At 44.7% G+C, this 19,906-nt stretch overlaps 1 protein-coding gene and 1 pseudogene across 1 annotated transcript; one reads left to right on the top strand and one right to left on the bottom strand.

Moving 5' to 3' along the window:
* Positions 1-6,366: 6,366 nt before the first annotated feature.
* LOC112445608 (ubiquitin-conjugating enzyme E2 D3-like) lies at positions 6,367-7,685 on the bottom strand (annotated as a pseudogene).
* A 4,864-nt stretch (positions 7,686-12,549) lies between these two features.
* On the top strand, positions 12,550-17,899 carry LOC112445611 (melanoma-associated antigen D2-like). Its single transcript, XM_024989104.2, has 2 exons — positions 12,550-12,763; positions 15,282-17,899. The coding sequence occupies exon 2, from the start codon at positions 15,343-15,345 to the stop codon at positions 17,473-17,475; it is 2,133 nt and encodes a 710-aa protein (XP_024844872.1). The 5' UTR covers positions 12,550-12,763; positions 15,282-15,342; the 3' UTR covers positions 17,476-17,899.
* The last annotated feature ends 2,007 nt before the right edge of the window (positions 17,900-19,906 follow it).

Below are 19,906 nucleotides of genomic sequence, written 5' to 3'. Positions count from 1 at the left end.
TTCAAAAATGTAAAATTAAATTCTAAGAAATTCATCCTCATGCTCACAGGCTCATTTATTCCCTAAACAGTAATTGAACCTCTGCTCATAGAAGACTCCATGCTAATACTTGGAGAGCTGAGAAAAAGATCTAGCCACTCACCGTAAAATTATAGAGTCGAGAAGCAGCTGTCATGTAAAGGAAATGGTGACATGACAGCAGCCAAATGTGAATTCCCTGACACAAGGTAGTGGTGGGCCTTGGGAAAGTATAAGTCTTCCGGTGGGAAGTAATTATAAGTTCTGTGCATGGCAGGCTGGATGAGGCTGTGGCAATCGTGACCAGGAACCAGGTTCTCACATGGTGGGCTACATAGTTTAAAGACAAAGCCTGGGATGGGAAACTGCCCTTAACAGTTACAGGCACACTTCACTCTGTTACACCTTGCTTTATTGTATTTCACAGGTACTGCTTTTCTTTTCTTTGTTGTTTTTCTTTACCAAATTAAAAGTTTGTGTCAGTCAAAATTGCTTCCAGCAAGTCTTTCAGCTCCATGTTTCCAACACCGTTTGCTCACTTCATGTCTGTGTCTCACGTTTTGATACCTCTTGCAATGTTCACACCCTCAGCAGCAAAAATGATGGACTCAGTGAAGGCTCACATAATGGTTAGCATCTTTTTTCTTTTAGCAATGACGTGTTTCTATTTAAGACATCTATATTGTTCTGAGGCACAATGCTATTGCCCACTTAATAACCTATAGTATAGTATAAACATAAATTTTATGAAAGCACTGGAAACCAAAAAATTTGTATGACTCAATTGTGATATGGACTTTCCTTTGGGGGTTGAGACCCAAACCTGCAGCATTTTCTGAGTCTGCCTGGGATTATGAGTAAATCAGAGAGAAATCATGTGAAGCTGGCATGGAATGTGTCCTGTGCTCTTATTCCAGTACAGGGAAACCCTGTGCAGATTAGATGGTTTATTCATGTTGTCTTCTGTCTGTGGCGTTTCCCAGAAATCAGGGTGGCACTCCCCTGAGGTGGGATGATGCCTTCAAGCCGCTGGACTGGCGCGTTCTGCCCTCGGTGGGGGATCTAGAGCCTACGCCACTAAAAAAATAATAATAATTGAAATCAAGTTATCTTGACTGTAATGTGGCAAACAATAGGGAAGGAATAGACACTTTTGGGTGGTTAAATGAATGAAAGTGGGAGTGGTTTATGTAAAAGGTCAAGTGAGAGATAGGTAAGATTGGGGCCTTTGAAACATTTTGGAGCTTTCTGTTACATCCACTGAGGATGTCTACCTCATGGCGACCTTAAGTGGCATACTCTTAACTGGGATATGCTAGGTTTCCTTGCTAACCAGTATTTTTCTGATTTATTTATTGATGAGTTTGGAGATAAGTCTACTCCTGTGAAATGACCACCACAGTTTATGCCATAAACATATCCATTACCTCCAAAATTCCCTTCTTATCCTTTTTTAAATTTATTTTTAATCGGAGTGTAGTTGCTTTACACTATTGTGTTGGTTTCTGCCATATATCAACATGAATCGGCCATAGGTATACATATGTCCCCTCCCCCTTGAACATCCCCCCACCTCCCACTTCTTCCCACCCGTCTAGGTTTTCACAGAGCACCAGTTTGAGCTCCCTGCATCACCCAGGAAATCCCCATTGGCTGTCGATGTTCCATATGGTAATGTGTATGTTTCAGTATTGCTCTCGGTTTGTCCCTCCCTCTCATCCACCCCTGTGTCACCAAGTCTGTCCTCTATGTCTGCATCTCCATCCTGCCCTGCAAATACATTCATCAATGCTGTCTCCTAGATTCCATGTATGTGTCAGGATACGATGTTTATATTTCTCTTTCTGACTTTTTTCACTCTGTATAATAGGCCCTAAGTTCACCCACTACATTGGAACTCACTCAAATATGGTCTTTTTATGGCTGAGTAGTACTTCATCATATACAGAAACCAGAGCTCCTTTATCCATTCAGCGATGGACATCTGGGTTGCTTCTGTGGCCTATATGTTGTAAATAGTGCTGCAATGAACATTGGAGTACATGTGTCTTATTCAGTTATGGTGTCCTAAGGGTTTATGCCCAGTAGTGGGATGGTTGGGTCATGTGGTAATTTTATTCCTAATTTTTTAGGAAACTTTATAGTCTTCTCCATAGAGGCTGTATCAATTTACATTCCCACCAACAATGCAAGAGAGTTCCCTTTTCTCCACACCCTCTCCAGCATTTATTGTTTATAGACTTTTTGATGATGGCCATTTTGACAGATGCCTTCTCACCCTTTATGTTTTGTGTCTGGGATAAGAACACTTGCCATAAGATTTGACCTCTTAGAGAGTGTACAATATAGTATTTTTAACTATAAGCTCTATATTATATAGTAGATCCCTAGAACTTATTCGTTTTGTATAATTAAACTTTGTAACTTTTGATTAATACTGAGAATTGGAATGCTGCCTGCTGTATCAGTGAATAAATACTGTCAGTTATTGACAGTTGCAGCCACCACGGATGGTGAACCCTGAGGGAACACAGCATGTAAAAATACAGGATACGGGCCCCAGATATGTGAAGTTCATATCAAAGGAATGATTTCAGTGAGCCCCGATTCTTGCATCTTTCCATATATGGAAAAATGCTAAATTCCTTAACCAGGGTTATCTGGTTTTCCTTCATTTATCATAATCTTTTGATATTCAGACTACCTGCCCTTTGTTGCAAAACTTCTATGTAACCTGGCTCCTCCCCTCCCTTCTTTGGAGGAGTTCTCTCAGGATTACTGGAGACGCTGCCTCCTGGGATGAAGTCCTAAATGTTTGTACCAAAGAGAACATACCTGTCAGCTTTTAAGCTGTGAATGTTTTTTTTTTTTTTCTTTTAATTTATTTATTTTAATTGGAGGCTATTTACAATATTGTAGTGGCTTTTGCCATACATTGACATGAATCAGCCATGGGTGTGCATTGTTCCCTTTCCTGACCCGGCTCCCACCTCCCTCCCCATCCCATCTCTCAGGGTCATCCCAGTGCACCAGCCCTGAACACCCTGTCTCATGTATAGACTGTGAATGTTTTTTAAGTCTACAATTCCTTCTCATTCACCCTCCCATAGACCATGGCAACCACCACTCTGCTCTCTGTTTTTTTGACTTTGAGCATTTTAGATTCTTCATATAAATGACATGCAGTATTTGTCTTTCTGTGTTTGGCTTATTTCACTCTAGCAGAAGGTCCTCTTGGTTCATGCACGCTGTAATAACTGGAGAGGTTAGCTTCTTTTTAAGGCTGAATGGTGTTCCATTATATGTGTATTTTGCATCTTTTTTATCCATTCATCTGTCACTGGACACCTAGGCTGCTTCCCTTTCTTGGCCATTGTGAGTAGTGCTGCAATGAACATGGGAGTGCAGAGCTCTCTTCGAGGTCCTGATTTCAGTTCCTGTGGATAGTAGTGGAATGTGGAAAGTATTATGTGTTATTTTTGATTTTTTGAGGAACTGCTACACTGTTTTCCCTGTAAATTGGCTGTACCAATTTATATTCGTACCAGCAGTGTTGAATATGTATAGTTTACTAAGAAACTTGCAAACTGTCTCCCAAAGTGGCTCTACCATTTTGCATCACCACCACTGAGGAATGAGTGTTCTTATTGATTCACGTCCTTACCAGCATTTGGTGTTGTCAGTCTTTGAACGCTGGCCATTCTGAAAGGCATGTCGTGGTATCTGCTTGTTTTTTTAATTTGCAGTTCCCTAATGGTATATGATGTGGAGCATCTTTCCATATGCTTGTTTGCCATCTCTGTATCTTCCTGGGCAAGGTATCTATTCCAATCTTTTGTCCATTTTTTATGAAATGTTTTCTTCTTATTAATATTAAGAGTTCTTTGTATATTTTAGATTAGAGCCTTCATCAGATATGTCTTTTGCAAATATTTTCTTCTAGACTATGGCTCATCTTGTTGTTCTATTGATGTATTTTTATAGAGCAGAAGTTTGAAGGGAATAAAATCTAGCTTATCAATTATTTCTTTCATGGATCCCCATCACTTTTTTCTGTGATGATATTTTGTGGATTGGTTTGCTATGTGGCACATGGGATCTTAATTCCCCAACCAGGGTCTGAACTCACAGCCCTTGCACTGCAGGCACAGTGTTTGTAAAATTTTAGCTTTTTTATTTTGTGTTGAGGTATAGCAAATTAACAATATTGTGACAGTTTTCAGGTGAACAGTGAAGGGACTCAGCCATACATATACACGTATCCACTCTCCCCCAAACCTCCATCAATACTGCCACATAATACTAAGCAGAGTTCCCTGTGTTACACGGTACAACCTTGTTGCTTATCCATTTTAAATATAGCAGTGTGTACATGTCCATCGGAAATCCCCTAACTATCCCTGTCCCACATCGTTCCCCAGCGGCAACCATAAATTTGTTCTCTGAGACTGTAAGTCTTTCCATTTTGTACTTAAATTCATTTGTATCATCTCTTTTTAAATTATACATCTAAGATATGTCATATAATATTTCTCCTTCTCTGAGTCACTTCAATCAGTAATGATCTCTAGGTCCATCATGTTGTAGATTGGCGGTTGCCACAAGAGGGGGTTGGAGGATGGATGAAATGGGTGTAAGTGTCCAAATGGCATAAACATTCACAACTTTCACTTACAAAATAAAGAAGCCCTAGTGTTCTTGCCTGGAGAATCCCAGGGATGAGGGAGCCTGGTGGGCTGCTGTCTATGGGGTCGCACAGAGTCGGACACGACTGAAGCAACATAGCAGCAGCAGCAGCAGCAGGGATATAATGTACAGCATTGTGACTATAGTTGATCATTGTTGTTGCTAGTGGCCAAGTGGTTTCCTACTCTCTGCAACCCCATGGATTGTAGCTTACCAGCCTCCTCTGTCTGGAATTTTCCATGCAAGAATACTGGATTGGGTTGCTGTGTCCTCCTCCAGGGCATCTTCCCGACCCAGGAATTGAACCCGTCTCTCCTGCATCAACAGGCAGATTCTTTACCACTGAGCCACCAGGGAAGCGCATAGTTAATAATACTGTATTGTATATGTGAAAGTTCCTGAGAGAATATATATATACATTTTTATTTTATTTTTTAAGTTTACAATATTGTATTGGTTTTGCCATATATCAAAATGAATCCGCCACAGGTATACATTTGTTCCCCATGGTGAACCCTCCTCCCTCCTCCCTCCCCATACCATCCCTCTGGGTCGTCCCAATAACCCTGTGTATGAGACAACAAAAGAGAAACTGATGTATAGAACAGTCTTTTGGACTCTGTGGGAGAGGGAGAGGGTGGGATGATTTGGGAGAATATATATATTTTTAAAGTGAGTTATAGTTGTTGTGGGCTTCCGTGGTGGCTCAGATGGCAAAGAATCTGCCTGCAATGTAGGAGACCTGGGTTTGATCACTTAGTCAGGAAGATCTCCTGGAGAAGGGAATGGTTACCCACTCCAGTGGGTAATTCTTACTTGGAGAATTCCATCGATAGAGGAGCCTGGCGGGCTACTGTCCTTAGGGTCAAAAAGAGTTGAACAAGACTGAGCAACTAACATTTTCACTTCATTTTCATAGATGATGTACAATATTTTATGTTTCAGGGACACAACAAAGTGATTCACAATTTGTAAATGTGATGTTGCATTTATAGTTATTATAAAATATCGGTATATCCCCTTTGTTTTGCAGTATATCCTTGTAGCTTATCTATTTTATACATATTAGTTTGCACCTCTTAATCTTCTATCCCTGCCCTTACCCTCCCCCTTGCTGCTCTCCCCTGGTAACCACTGCTAGCTTGTTCTCTGTATCTGTGAGTCTGCTTCATCTCCCTAGTCTGTTTTATTTTTTAATTCTCCATATAAACAGTATTATACAGCATTTGCCTTCCTCTCTCTCACATATTTCAGTTAACATAATGCCTTCCAATCAATCCATGTTCTTGAAAATGGCAAAAGTTCATTCTTTTTTATGACTGAGTAAAATTCCATTGTGTGTGTGTGTGGATCTTTTAGAATTAGTGGGTTTTTTTTTTCATTTGTAGCAGTAATTTAAAGTAAGTTGAGCGCTGAAGAATTGATGCTTTTGAACTGTGTTGTTGGAGAAGACTCTTGAGAGTCCCTTGGACTGCAAGGAGATCCAACCAGTCCATTCTAAAGGAGATCAGTCCTGGGTGTTCTTTGGAAGGAATGATGCTAAAGCTGAAACTCCAGTACTTTGGCCACCTCATGGGAAGAGTTGTCTCATTGGAAAAGACTGTGACAGAGGATGAGATGGCTGGATGGCATCACTGACTCGGATGTGAGTCTGAGTGAACTGCGGGAATTGGTGATGGACAGGGAGGCCTGGCATGCTGCACTTCATGGGGTCGCAAAGAGTCACCTGAGCAACTTAACTGAACTCAAAGTTTATTCAAGCTTTAATGCAGGTTATTCTGACTTTAAGGTAGCATCACATGGCATACTTCTGAGTACATTCCTGAAAAATTCTTTTGTACTTATTTCTGTTTTATAGGTCTATGCAACGTCTGGCACTGGGGAGGCTATCATCTGGGTTCGGATCACATAGCAGTGAACAAATGGATACCAGAACTTTAGAAATCATGAAAGCAGGAGACCACAGTGATCCTAGAGTAGCGAACCAAGTGTTGCCATTAGTTTTCATCTGTGGATGATAAATTCTGTTGCAAATGCAACCTAGGTAGTATGAACGGATAGTCTTTAGGGAAATGAACTGTCACAGAGAATAAACTGCCTTGATATGTATGGGTTGCCATTCTTTTCCGTAATTGTGATTTGCCCATGAAATGTATCATCCCCAACTGGACCTGCAGAATATTGTGCTGGAGGGTCCCTGGCGACATCACTAAGTTCCTTATTAATCCATTTCAGTGCCACCATCTGTGCTTTTTGTCTGACTCCTCACTGTCTCAGTGTGTACTCAAAGGTCCGGCCAAAACTCCTGATTATCTGGTGGCTGGGAAGGACTATCTCTTCATCTCACACTGGCTCTGCCAGGCACAGGTCCCTTCTTAATAAACAGAGAGGTTGGACTGGGGTGGGGTCACTGGCAGAGAGTAGATGAGGCTGGAGGGGAAGGGGAAACAAGCAGTGCAAACCCTTAGACTCAGACAAGCATCGAGTACCTGACGGAGACCATCCAAATTAGTGGCTTCTTTTTTATTTTTTTTTTTTCAGATATACAACCAGGAGTGCGATTGCTGGGTCATGTGTTAGTTCTCTTTTTAGATTTTGAGCACGCTCCTTACTGTTATCCATGGTGGCTGCACCAATTGATATTCCCACCAACAGTGTATAGATCTTGTCCACATGCTCACCAACATTTGTTACTTCTGTTCCTTTTGAATGATAGCCCTTCTGATAGGTATAAGATAATACCTCATTGTGGTTTAAATTTGCATTCATAGGACGATTAACGATGTTGAACATCATTTCATGTGCCTCTCAGCTATTTGTATGTCTTCTTTGGAAAAATGTGCATTTAAGTCTTCCGCCCATCTTTTTCTTGATTTTTTTTAGACTGTTATATCAACTGTTTATATATTTTGGATATTAACCCCTTATTGCTTACATCATTGGCAAATATTTTATCCGATATAATAGGTTGGCTTTTCATTTTGTTGATGGTTTCCTTTGCTGTGCAAAAGCTTTTAACTTTAATTACAACACATTTATTTACTTTTGCTTTTATTTCCCTAGCTTTCAGAGACAGATCCAAAAAAATATTGTTATGATTTATGTCAAAGAGTGTTCTGCTCATATTATCTTCTAAGAGTTTTATGGTTTTCACTCTTATAGCTAAGTCTTTAATCCCTTTTCTGTTTACTTTTGTATATAGTGTTAGAGAATATACTGATCTCATTCTTTGAGAGCTACATATCAAAGAATGAGATTAGAGTGTAAATACAATTTGGTAGTCAGAAAATTAAATGTTCTTTTATATTTGAGCCAGTAATTCAGTGTTTTCAGAAATTAAATCTGAAGAGACATCCACAACCATATGAAAATACATAAATGTCCATGCACATGTTAATTGAGGGAACATGATATATGCACAGAGTGGAGTACTACAAAGCTATAAAAAGGAATGAGTACAATTTTGTAAACTAATATGGAGTGCTTCCATGATAGATATAGATATATAAAAGAATGTGGGAGTTTGGGGCTAATGTCAATGATACCAAGTCAAGTGCCTTCCCATTCTGGTATGAAGAGGCTTTGAGAGCTGAAGAAGACAGAGCCAGAGCCAGAGCTGCAGCCAGGGCTCCTATGGTGCCAGGGCCAGTGCACTTTCCCGAGCATGTCCAAATTTCCTCCCACCCCTAGTGAAGTCTGAGCAGATATTTCACATTGCATTTCAAGAAAGCAGGCAAACTTCCCACTAGTGGAGGGCCACGGTGGGGCTCATGGAAATTCAGCATATAAGGTATTTATTTGTGTTCTAATACAATATGCACAAATTGGAGGTTTTTCTTTTTTCTGTTTTTAAATATTGTTCCTTTTAATTAAAGATGTGTTTAGCTTCAGATTCCAAGTACACTAATGGCACACCTCTGACATGTACTGCAGATTATCAAGTTGAAAACTAAGAAATTTCGTATTACATAGCACAGACTGAAATCCTTGAATCATTTCTTGTCATTCGGAACAAGATAACATGATATTGCAATATGGATTTTTTTTGTGAAAATGGAAATTTTTCCACAGTGAAGTCTGTGTGATTATCAGATACAGAAAAAAATTTTAAGAAGTATTCATTTCTTCGTCTGTTTTATTTGTTTAGTCTTTCTTTGTAATATTGAAGTTTATTTACCTGGATTGGCTTCGCTTATTTAAGAATGTGGAAGAAGTGAAATCCCAGTAACATTGCTTTCTTGCACACTTGCACTATAGTTGTTCAAATATCAATTTAGCATCTGCTCTTTGGAAGGCTTCTGGGTGGTTTTGGGGATGCTAAGAAAAATAAACTCAACCCCTTCTTATAGAATTCTAGTGTCTAAGAGCAGCATTCATCTAAAGTAGCTGGTGAACTGAGATCTAGGGGCATATAAAAATGAGGTGTAAGGAGGTGAGGGGATTGAGGGCTTCCTCATGAGGAGTCTAGTGTAAATACACTGAGGCAAGGCACTTGGAGACTTTAGGACAATAAAAGTCTGGCAGTGGAAGGTAGTTTTAAGTTAGGCTACAGGGCGAGCCCACCAGGGAGGCTGTGGAAACACTGAATAGGGGTCAGACCCTCAGATGGCGGGTCTCAAAGTTGAGAGACTTAAGCCTGGAATGGAAAACTACCCCGAACAATTGCTTTGGAATTATGGGGCTTCCCAGGTGGCTCAGTTGTAAGGAACCCGCCTGCCAATGCAGGAGACATGGGTTCAATCCCTGGGTCAGGAAGCTGCCCCTGGAGGAGGAAATGGCTACCCAATCCAGTATTTTTGCCTGGAGAATCCCATGGACAGAGCAATCTGTTCAGTCCATGGGGTAGAAAAGGGTCAGATACCACCGAGTGACTAAACAGCAACACAAGTAGACCAGAGAGAAATCCCCCCTAGGGAGGGGATGGAATGTGCCCTGTGCTCCTGTCCCAGTGCCCGTGAACACAGTGCACAACCTAGATGTTTCATGCATATCATCTCCAAGGAGATTCTGTGAAATAAAAGTAATAGTAGAATGAAACCGGAAACTCAGAAGCTAGTGGGCTAACACTCTTTGCTGTGAGTCGTGGAAACAGAGCTCATTTTATTGAAAGGGCATTCCATTCAGCGTTTTTGGCTACGTTGATAATTCCACCAAAGTCTATGAGGTGAGTCTATTTTAGGTGATGGTGAAATTGATGAAGATGCGGGCTTATTTTATTTAGTTACTTATGTATTTGGCTATGCTTGGTCTTACCTTTGGCACGCAGGATCCTTGATCTTCCTTGCAGCCTGCGAGTTCTTTAGTTGCAGCATGAGGAATGTTTCAGTTGTGGCATATAGGATCTTTAGGTGTGGCTTGTGAACTGTTAGTTGCGGCAAAGCTGTGGCATGTGGGACCTAGTTCCCTGATCAGCAGTGGAACCCGGGCCTCCTGCATTGGGAGTGCAGAGTCTTAACCCCTGGACCACTAAGGAAGTCTCTAGGAGTTGTTCAGATGAAAGAGCAGCCGGGAAGGAAGACAGAATTAGTCTCAGAATCAAATTTAGATTCTTCGAGTTTCATTCAGTTAAAAACATTCCCCCACACTCAAAATACGATCTAGTAGTGGAAATGAAAGATTCTTTCTAAACAGCATTTTGGACTGATTTGGTGTTCCATGTGCTAGAATGCCACAGATTCTCTGACATCTCCTGGATTTAAAAGATTCCTCAGGGTCGGTGGTATCCTCCAGGATGAAACTATTCATAATCATAGTAAAAACAGATATTGTGTAAAGTCTCAGTGTGGTCCAGGCAGTGTGCCAGGTGCTTTAGCTACATGCCACTAGCCCTACAAAAGCCACTTCACCTGAGGCTCCCCGAGTTTGGGGATGGACCCAAGTCCACACAACTGATATGAGGCAGAGCTGGGACTAGAGCGCTGGTCTGAATTTAACCACAGCATGTACCCTTCCACTTGTCCCGATCTGAGGTGCTCATGAGTCAGTTAATTCACTGTCTTCTAGCACTTCAACATGTATCTTGAGTGACAGAAAGAAGGACTCTGTGATGAAAACACTGGGATGAAATACATAGCCAAGGCAATATAAACACCATAATAATTAAGAGGTGTGAATAAAGGGGAGAAGGGGGTAATGCTCAGTTAGCATATGATCACCTGCATGTGCAATTCAAACACCCTCAAGTGATCGAGGGCTTACAAGATTATCTGGCGCTATCCTTCTATGTAGAAAGTAATTTTATATGTTTTAATTAAAAATAGTTATTTCTATTTATTTTTTGACTGCTCTGGGTCTTAGTTGTGACACTTGGGATCTTTGTTGCCACATGCAGGCTCTTTAGTTGTGGAATGTGAGATTTTAGGTGTGGCACGTGAACTCTTAGTTGTTGGATGTGAGATTTTTAGTTGCGGCAAGTGGGATCAAGTTACCTGACGAGGGATCAAACCTAGGACCCCTGCATTGGGAGCGCATAACCACTGGACCAACAGGGAGGTGCCAAAAGTAATATTTTAGAACTACGCTGAATCTGGTGACTCAGATGGTACAGAATTCGCCTGCAATGCAGGAGACCTGAGTTCGATCTCTGGGTTGGGCACAATCCCTGGTGGAGGGCATGTAACACACTTCAGTATTCTTGCCTGGAGAATCTGCATGGGCAGAGGAGCCAGCCGGGCTACAGTACATGGGGTCACAAAGAGTGGGACATGACTGAGCGATTAAGCACACACCCTAAATCTGGCTGAAGAGCAGGAATATATCACCTCTATCTCTTTGACATCATAACATCTGTCCTGAGTTCCTTAATTTCTGCTGCATTTTCCTAATCTTACATCACTTTTGGGACTGAGACCCGTTTTCTCCAAGATTTGCTAGAGGGTACTGCTCACTATTTGTAGGAATATGCATTCCCCAGGAAGCCTTTAATCGAGGGACAGAAGCTGATATGGGAACCTCCATGAAGGAGGACTGAGGGACAATCTTCCCTGAATATAGTGGTCACCCAAAGACTAAGAAGAGGAATCTTAGCTCAGTAGAAGGAGCAGTCCCAGGCTGTGGTAGATGTAGTGAGGATGCTAAGCAAGAGGAATCAGAAGGACTCAAGTTGCATCCCCACTGCCTATTCTCAGAGGCCCTGATGGACTAGGATCACATGAGGATTATCCTGACTTCCAACTTGGAATTCTCAGGAGACTAGGACCTTGATGTAAGACAAGAAGCTTTGTAAAACAGAGTCAAGTTACAGGATTCGTCATGTGTCAATGTGAAGATGTGAAAGTGGACTCACAGTAGCATATACTCTAAAAGGAGGCCCTGGAAAATCACTGATGCTGTGGTCCCCAGGAAGCTCTGGGCACAGATGTCAGGTTGATCTCAGTCTAGAAAGTCTTAGCGAGGTGAGACCTCTGTCTAATACAATCAGCTGCAGTTTCGCAGAGGGAGAGACCTGAATCCAAGGAGGACTTCACATGTGATGCTGAGTGTTAGCGGGGACCCCTGCAGAGGGAGCCAAACAGAATTCTGTAAATTCTTAGCCCACAGGAGCTCCTTCTGAGTGGTCCGCTCATTCAACCTGTGTGATCTTAGGGAGGGCTGAGTCTCCTCTAGCCAGATCAGAAGCCAGATGTGCAGATGGGGGTGTCTTGACCATAACCGGACTTAAGGAGAGGACCATCAGTGCTAGTGAGAGGATCTCTCACCCAACGAAGGAGGCTCACAGAGTGGCAACCCACCTGACAAGCAGAGATGCTCAGAGCACAGCTGGCCTCCCACCACTAGGGACTTGGGAAGGCGAGGGCTCTGTTTGGGAGCTGGAAGACTTGGGTTCATGGGAGGGGGCATCCTGGGCTCCGATACACTGCACAAGGAGGACCCAAGGACGAATGAATATTGAGCTACCGGGGTTCCCATAGCATGCTGCCCCTGCCGTCATCCCTGGGAGACCCCACGTAGGACCTTACGCAGCTCCCCTCCACTTCCGCTTTGAAAGCCAGCGGATCGACCGGTAGCCGCGGCGACCGTATGGCGGACACTTAGTGTTCAGGACTCGTCCGGAACCAAGGTGAGGACGTGAATGTAGCTCATGGGTCTTTCCCAACCCTCCCAGTAATAAAAGTGACCCATCCACATCCCACCCCTGTGATATGGTTCTTATGAGTCCCTCAGAGCTATCGGCTGAATGTGGTCTAGAGTGTCTCAGGCTAAGACGTTTGTCTATGGGGATAGGCCCGGATTCTACCCCCGGAGGAGGTCTAGGTCCGAGATGAGGGACCTGAGGGCTGATAAGCAGACTTCGACACCGCCAAGGGGACGACACTGAGCGGCCCCCCTGTACTGGGCTCTAGGAGGCCCCAGGTAGAGCTGGCCAACTGTGGTGCCCCCTGGTGTCCACTGGAGGTGGTTTTGGGGAAGTGAGAGCCTTGCTGTAATGGAATAAACCCAGTTCAACAAAGGGACCTAGTCTGCAACAATATTAATGGCTGTGACGCTGAATGAGGATGGGGGCTCCTCCCATAAGAAATGGAGTCACATAAGGCGCCAGTCCTATTTTCAGGAGTGGGAGAATCAGGCGTTTTGACATGACACTTCCTGGGACATCTCAGGGAAGTGAGAGACCAGGTCAGTGGGGGCAGCCTCAGGTTGACAAGGGAGGGTTTCAGGTGTCCTGGTGGATGGTGAGAACCTTGGGGGATGTGAATGTTCCACACCACGTCATTCAGAGCACATCGCTCTGTTGTCATCCCTGGGAGACCTCAAGGATACATGTCTGTCCCCACTGTGGGCTAATGGGGAAGTAAGGGTCTTGGTCTGAATTGAGTGGTCAGCAGAGGGAGAAACCTTAGACCCCGTCATGAGTCAAATGTAGAGCTTGGTTGCTTCTATGTCGTGGCTATTGTAAATAGTGCTGCAGTGAACACGAGTACAAGTGTCTTTTTCCGTTACCATTTCCTCAGGGTATATGACCACTAGTGGGGTTGTTGGCTTATGTGGTAGTTTTATTCCTAGTTTTTGTAAGCAGAGTGAATTAAGTCAGAAAGAGGAAAGCCAATATCATATATTAATGCATATATATGGAATCCAGAAAGATGGTACTTATGAACATATTTGCAGGGCAGCCTGGGGATGCTGACATAGAGAACACACTCATGGACCCAGTGGGGGAAGGAGAGGGAGGAGCAGATTGAGAGAGTAACACTGAAAATGTACACATTATCATATGGAAAATAGATAACCAGTAGGAAGTAGTTTTATGACCAGGGAGTTCAAAGCCAGTGCTCTGTGATAACTTAAGAGAGGTGTGACGTGGGAGGGAGTTTCCAGATGGAGGAGACATAAGATACACCTATGGCTGATTCATATTGATGTGTGGCAGAAACTTGTACACTATTATAAATTAATATTGTAATATTGTAAAAAAATTTTACTTTCAAAAAGACATATAGGAGAAACCAGAAGCAAAAAATATTTTAGAACTTGAATTGGGATCTTGTGTGGGTCCACAGGGACATCAACCTGCCTGCACCAGATTTTGTCGTCAGGAGACCATGTTTGGTAAGATAAGGTCATCTTCACTTCCTGCTTTTGGGACATGGAGTGATTGGCTTTTACTATCAAGCAGTCATCACTTCAGGAGAAATTGGAGCTTCTCTACCGGGAGCCCAATTGAGGAACCTGAGTGAGGACTCATTGCATCCATCCCAACCCTCAGATTTCAGCCCAGGAAATCTCAGGGAAGGGCTGTGAGGCTAAGCACCTTCTTTTCTGTTTTATACGAAGCCTACGGGAGGGGAAATGTCTGAAGGTGTAGACACCAGTCCGCAAATGGATAATGGTGCCCAATGTTTTAAGGAGCCAAGGTAAGGACCCTGAATGATGATCCCAGTGAACTCAGGCTAGAAAAGACCTTAATGAACTCTCAGAACTGGTTATCTATCTCCTGGCAGGGAGGTGGTATGAGGCATCCCTTCACTTACCTCTGGATCATGGGGAGGTCTAAAGTGTCTACATCAGAGTAGCAGAGGGAAGGGTGCCAAGGCTCCGCCAGGACTTGACGTGATAATACTGAAGTAGAACTTAGAAAACCCCACTGCTGGCACCTGCTGTCACCTGAGTAAATCCAAAGCAGGGCTGAGAGGGCGCAGAGGAAAAGTAAGGCCTCTGTTCTTCCTCTGTGGGATTCTGTGGGAACGTGGGAGGAAGTTTCAAGATGGAGGAGACATAAGATATACCTATGGCTGATTCATATTGATGTGTGGCAGAAACTGGTACTCTATTATAAATTAATATTGTAATACTGCAAAAAATAATTTTATTTTCCAAAAGACATATAGGAGAAACCAGAAGCAAAAAAATATTTTAGACCTTGAATTAGGATCTTGTGAGGGTCCACAGGGACATCAACCTGCCTGCACCAGATTTTGTTCTCAGGAGACCATGTTTGGTCTGAGCAGGAAAACAGGAGCCTTGTGGGTTCCTAGAGCAGTGTCCTCAAGGACACCTGCAGAGGCGGCCTTTGATTAAGCCAAGGTGGAGTCTCCATGTTTTAAGGTGCTCATGTCACCTCATTCTCCATCCTCCAGGTGCCCCAATCTCCTGTCTCTTGGCCGAGACTCCTGCCTGTGGTCCCTGACCACAGCCATCATGCCTCGTGGGCAGAAGAGTAAGCACCGTGCTCGTGAGAAACGTCGCCAGGCCCGAGCTGAGACCCAGGGTGTTCATGATCAGGCTACCACATCTAGGGGAGAAGAGACCACCTCCTCCTCCCCTCCTGATTCAGAGAGCGCTCCCTCAAGCTTGTCTGCTGCTGGCACCCCCAAGGGGCCTCAGGGAGCCCAAGGCACCACCAGTGCTGCTGAAGGTGCTATACGCAAAAGATCTCGTGGTGGTGGCGCAGCACGCTCGAGATCTGGTGTTGGTGGCGCAGCACGCTCAAGATCTGGTGTAGGTGCTGAGGGCCAAGTTCAGGAAGGTGAAAATTCCTCCCAGGCCTCAGCTGCTGCTGCGAGCTCTCACACAGATCTTCTGACCATGAAGGCAGAGCTATTGGTGCAGTACATGCTGTATAAGTATAAGATGAGGGAATTCATTAAGAGGTCCAAAATGCTGCAGAAAATCAATAGAAGGTACAAGGAACAATTCCCTGAGATCCTTAGCAAGGCCTCTGAGCACATGGAGATGGTGTTTGGCCTGGTGCTGAAGGAAGTCAGGCCCAACAGTCACTGCTATACCCTGGTGAGCAACCTGGATCTCAGTGACAGCGAGTCTATGAGAGGTGACTTGGGGCTGCCGAAGAATGGTCTTCTGATGCCTCTGCTGGGTGTCATCTACCTGAATGGCAACCACGCCCCTGAGGAGAAGATCTGGAAGTTCCTGAATATGCTGGGCATCTATGATGGAAGAAGTCACTTTATCTTTGGAGAGCCTAGGAAGCTCATCACAGAAGATCTGGTGCGGGAAGAGTACCTGGAGTACCACCAGGTGCCCGGCAGCGATCCCCCTCGCTATGAGTTCCTGTGTGGTCCTAAAGCGCTCACAGAAACCAGCAAGACAAAAATCCTGCAGTTTTTGGCCAAGGTCAAGGATTCAGTCCATCCTGCCTTGCAGCCGCAATATGAAGAGGCTTGGAGAGAGGAAATAGAGAGCACCGGAGCCAGAAGTGAAGCCAGGGCTGGCACTTCTGCCTCAACCAGGCCTGGCACTGCTGCCTCAGCCGCTGCTGGCCGTTCTGCCTCAACCAGGCCTGGCACTGCTGCCTTAGCCGCTGCTGGCCGTTCTGCTTCAGCCAGGCCTGGCACTGGTGTCTCAGCCTCTTTTGGCCATTCTGCCTCAACCAGGCCTGGCACTGCTGCCTCAGCCGCTGCTGGCCGTTCTGCCTCAACCAGGCCTGGCACTGCTGCCTTAGCCACTGCTGGCCATTCTGCTTCAGCCAGGCCTGGCACTGCTGCCTCAGCCAGCACTGGCCATTCTTCTTCATCCAGGCCTGGCACTTCTGCCTTAGCCACTGCTGGCACTTCTGCCTTAGCCACTGCTGGCACTTCTGCCTCAACCAGGCCTGGCACTGCTGCCTCAGCCATTGCTGGCACTTCTGCCTCATCCAGCCCTGGCACTGCTGCCTCAGCCAGTGCTGGCCGTTCTGCTTCGGCCAGGCCTGGCACTGCTGCCTCAGCCACTGCTGGCACTTCTGCCTCAACCAGCCCTGGCACTGCTGCCTCAGCCAGTGCTGGCCCTTCTGCTTCGGCCAGGCCTGGCACTGCTGCCTCAGCCACTGCTGGCACTTCTGCCTCAACCAGCCCTGGCACTGCTGCCTCAGCCAGTGCTGGCCGTTCTGCTTCGCCAGGCCTGGCACTGCTGCCTCAGCCACTGCTGGCACTTCTGCCTCAACCAGGCCTGGCATTGCTGCCTCAGCCACTGCTGGCACTTCTGCCTCATCCAGCCCTGGCACTGCTGCCTCAGCCAGTGCTGGCCGTTCTGCTTCGGCCAGGCCTGGCACTGCTGCCTCAGCCACTGCTGGCACTTCTGCCTCAACCAGGCCTGGCATTGCTGCCTCAGCCGCTGCTGGCCGTCGTGCCTCAACCAGGCCTGGCACTGCTGCTTCAGCCGCTGCTGGCACTTGTACCTCGACCAGGCCTGGCACTGCTGCCTCAGCCACTGCTGGCACTTCTACCTCAACCAGGCCTGGCACTGCTGCCTCAGCCACTGCTGGCCCTTCTGCTTCAGCCACTGTGCACCCCAGGGCCGCATCCAGCCGCTTATCTCGTCCCTAGTGTGATCTGAAGCCCGTTCACTTTGTGGTTGGAGAAGCCGGTCAACCTGTGCTCCTGATATGCATCAATAACTTGTTGACTTTATTTCCCCCAATTTTCAGTTGTTAAAATTTTTCAACAGAAAGATCATTTAAAGTCATGATATAAGTATATGAATAACATGGGTCACACACACTTTGCTGTTTGTCAAGATTAGGAGTAAGAATTTTGTTTTCTCAAATAAATATTGGAAATCGTTGCATCACTTTTGTGATCCAGGATGAGAATAACATCACTTTAGGATAAGAGTGTCCTTAGAAATGCGAAAGACACCACACTAATAGAGGCTTAGAACATTGATACATTGTTAGGGAGATAGCTGAAATTTCTTCAGATTTTGGCTGGATTTACTCTCTGCTTAGTCTCCCTTTTTGTAAGTGTAAAAGACACATACTTGCCTCTACTTATGGTTTATGGTTTTCAAGAATGAGAATATAAATTATAGCAAATGATTTATTCATGGCTCTTCTTTTACACAAACATTGAGAATCTGCTCTTAAGTCTTCATGCTTGTACTGGTGGTGATTAGTCAAAAAAAGTCCTAGCCTCTGTCCACTCATTAAAGTTTCTCAGAGATGCTGTCATTCTGTGGAAGAGGCTGAGATACTCTCTACTTCAGGAAGAACAAGAAAGAAGCAGGGTAAAGAGGGGAGAGAACATATTACTTTGGTTTCATTGCTAAGCAGAATTTTGGCTGATTTGGGAGGTTGGGTCTTTTTTTCCCCCCACTTGGAACACTGCATAGTTTCTGATATGTGATAGATTGAAAAAAAAATCCGGCTGATGTAACATCTGAGGTCAAGATAATCATAGTAATAACTGCCATTGTTCCTAATGTCTCAATAGAGACAGGCGCTGTGACAGAAGCTTTCCATAAATACTTATATTCCACCAATCTGACAAGAAAAGGCTTATCAAACTTACTTCACAGGGGAGAGCCCAAGGCTCATAGAGTTAGGGTTTGGTTTTGTGCTGAAATACATGAGGCTGGTAAATGACAGCTGGCAATAGACTCCTGCTCTACACTACTTATCACTCATACTGTTGTTCTCCCCCCAACCTGAGACATACCCTTGTCTTTGTTCTTTAACAAGTCCTTTTAACATTTGACAATTCCTTATTTATATCATTTATTTATTTATTTGGCTGTGCTGGATCTTACTTGCTCCACGTGTGGTCTAGTTCCCTGACCAGGGATCGAACCTGGGCCCCCTGCATTGGGAGCCTGGAGTCCTAGCCATTGGACCACCAGGAAAGTCCCCACCCTGTATCTTTTATTTCAGTGCTTTTCTCAGTACTCCAAAATTTGTCCTAGGTGATAGCAAAGAATGCCCTCGTGCTCAAGCTACTGGGTCGAAATGTGTAGCCAGAGTAGTAAGAATACCAGATATACTTAACCAACAATATGTATCCCATATTCATTACTCATAGATAAGCGAAAGAAACAATATTCAGGGACAGTACAAGCATGTACATTGGCCATGTTAGATAACCTCTGAAGAGCAAGGAGTCTCCATATCATCCTTACAGTCTCTTCCCTGTGGAAAGTAAACCTATCAGAACAGAAATGACATGAGAATCGTCACCTGGCTGATGAGATAGATTGATCTACTTTTTTCTCCCTAAAGGACTGCCACCTGTCCTGGGACTCCCGCCTTGGACTATAGCTTCTCCATCTCCCGTCACTCCTGGGACAGGGACCCATTCTCTGTAGCACTGCAGAGCAAACATAGCTCAGGAGTTTGTAGAGACATGGAATTTCCCCAAAGGTCTTTAATCCAAGACACAGAATGCAAGATGAGGGCCCCAGGTAGGAGGATTGAGGAGAGCAAGACCCAAGAATATGGGGGGTGGTGGTCAGCACTCCCTTCTGATCTCAGACACAGAGGAATTCAGAACTGGTGGGCTTAGGCTATTAGCCTTAGCATAGCCTCACTTATTCTTCAGGCTTCTCAGAGACCTAAGAAACTTGGTCTCGGCACAGAGTTCTGATGTTGGTAGAGAGAATCAATCTCGCAGAAATGATGGTGATTAACCTGAATGAGGGTGATGGAAAGACCCATCCAGAACAGAAGGATCCTGTAAAGACCCGTCCTCACTGGCAAGCCCATGAAGTCCAGAACTATCTGGGCTGCTGTGGTTAACACTTTCAACTCAGGTCCTGGGGAGGTGGGGACATTGGGAATCTGCAGAGAATAGAGCCCCAGGAAGGGTGCAGAGTCAAAGTGAGGACCCAGAGTGTGGACATGAAGCCCCTCAATCCACAGCTGACAGGACTACACTTAGTCCCTCCTCTCCAGTTAGCCCTGGGAGGCATAGGTAAGTGCTGGCTGGCTCAAGGGCCCCGTGACTTCTACCTGGAGGGTTTCAAGGAGTTGACCTTGGTTTATAGGCTGGCTCTT

Source organism: Bos taurus, unplaced genomic scaffold (assembly GCF_002263795.3).
Source record: "Bos taurus isolate L1 Dominette 01449 registration number 42190680 breed Hereford unplaced genomic scaffold, ARS-UCD2.0 Leftover_ScbfJmS_2110, whole genome shotgun sequence".
NCBI lineage: Eukaryota > Metazoa > Chordata > Mammalia > Artiodactyla > Bovidae > Bos > Bos taurus.
The sequence above is the reverse complement of the archived record's forward strand: the minus strand, read 5'-3'. Positions and strand labels throughout refer to the sequence as shown.

Excerpts from the sequence above, each read along its gene's own strand:
- LOC112445611 (XM_024989104.2), top strand. The coding sequence starts at position 15,343 with ATGCCTCGTGGGCAGAAGAGTAAGCACCGTGCTCGTGAGAAACGTCGC.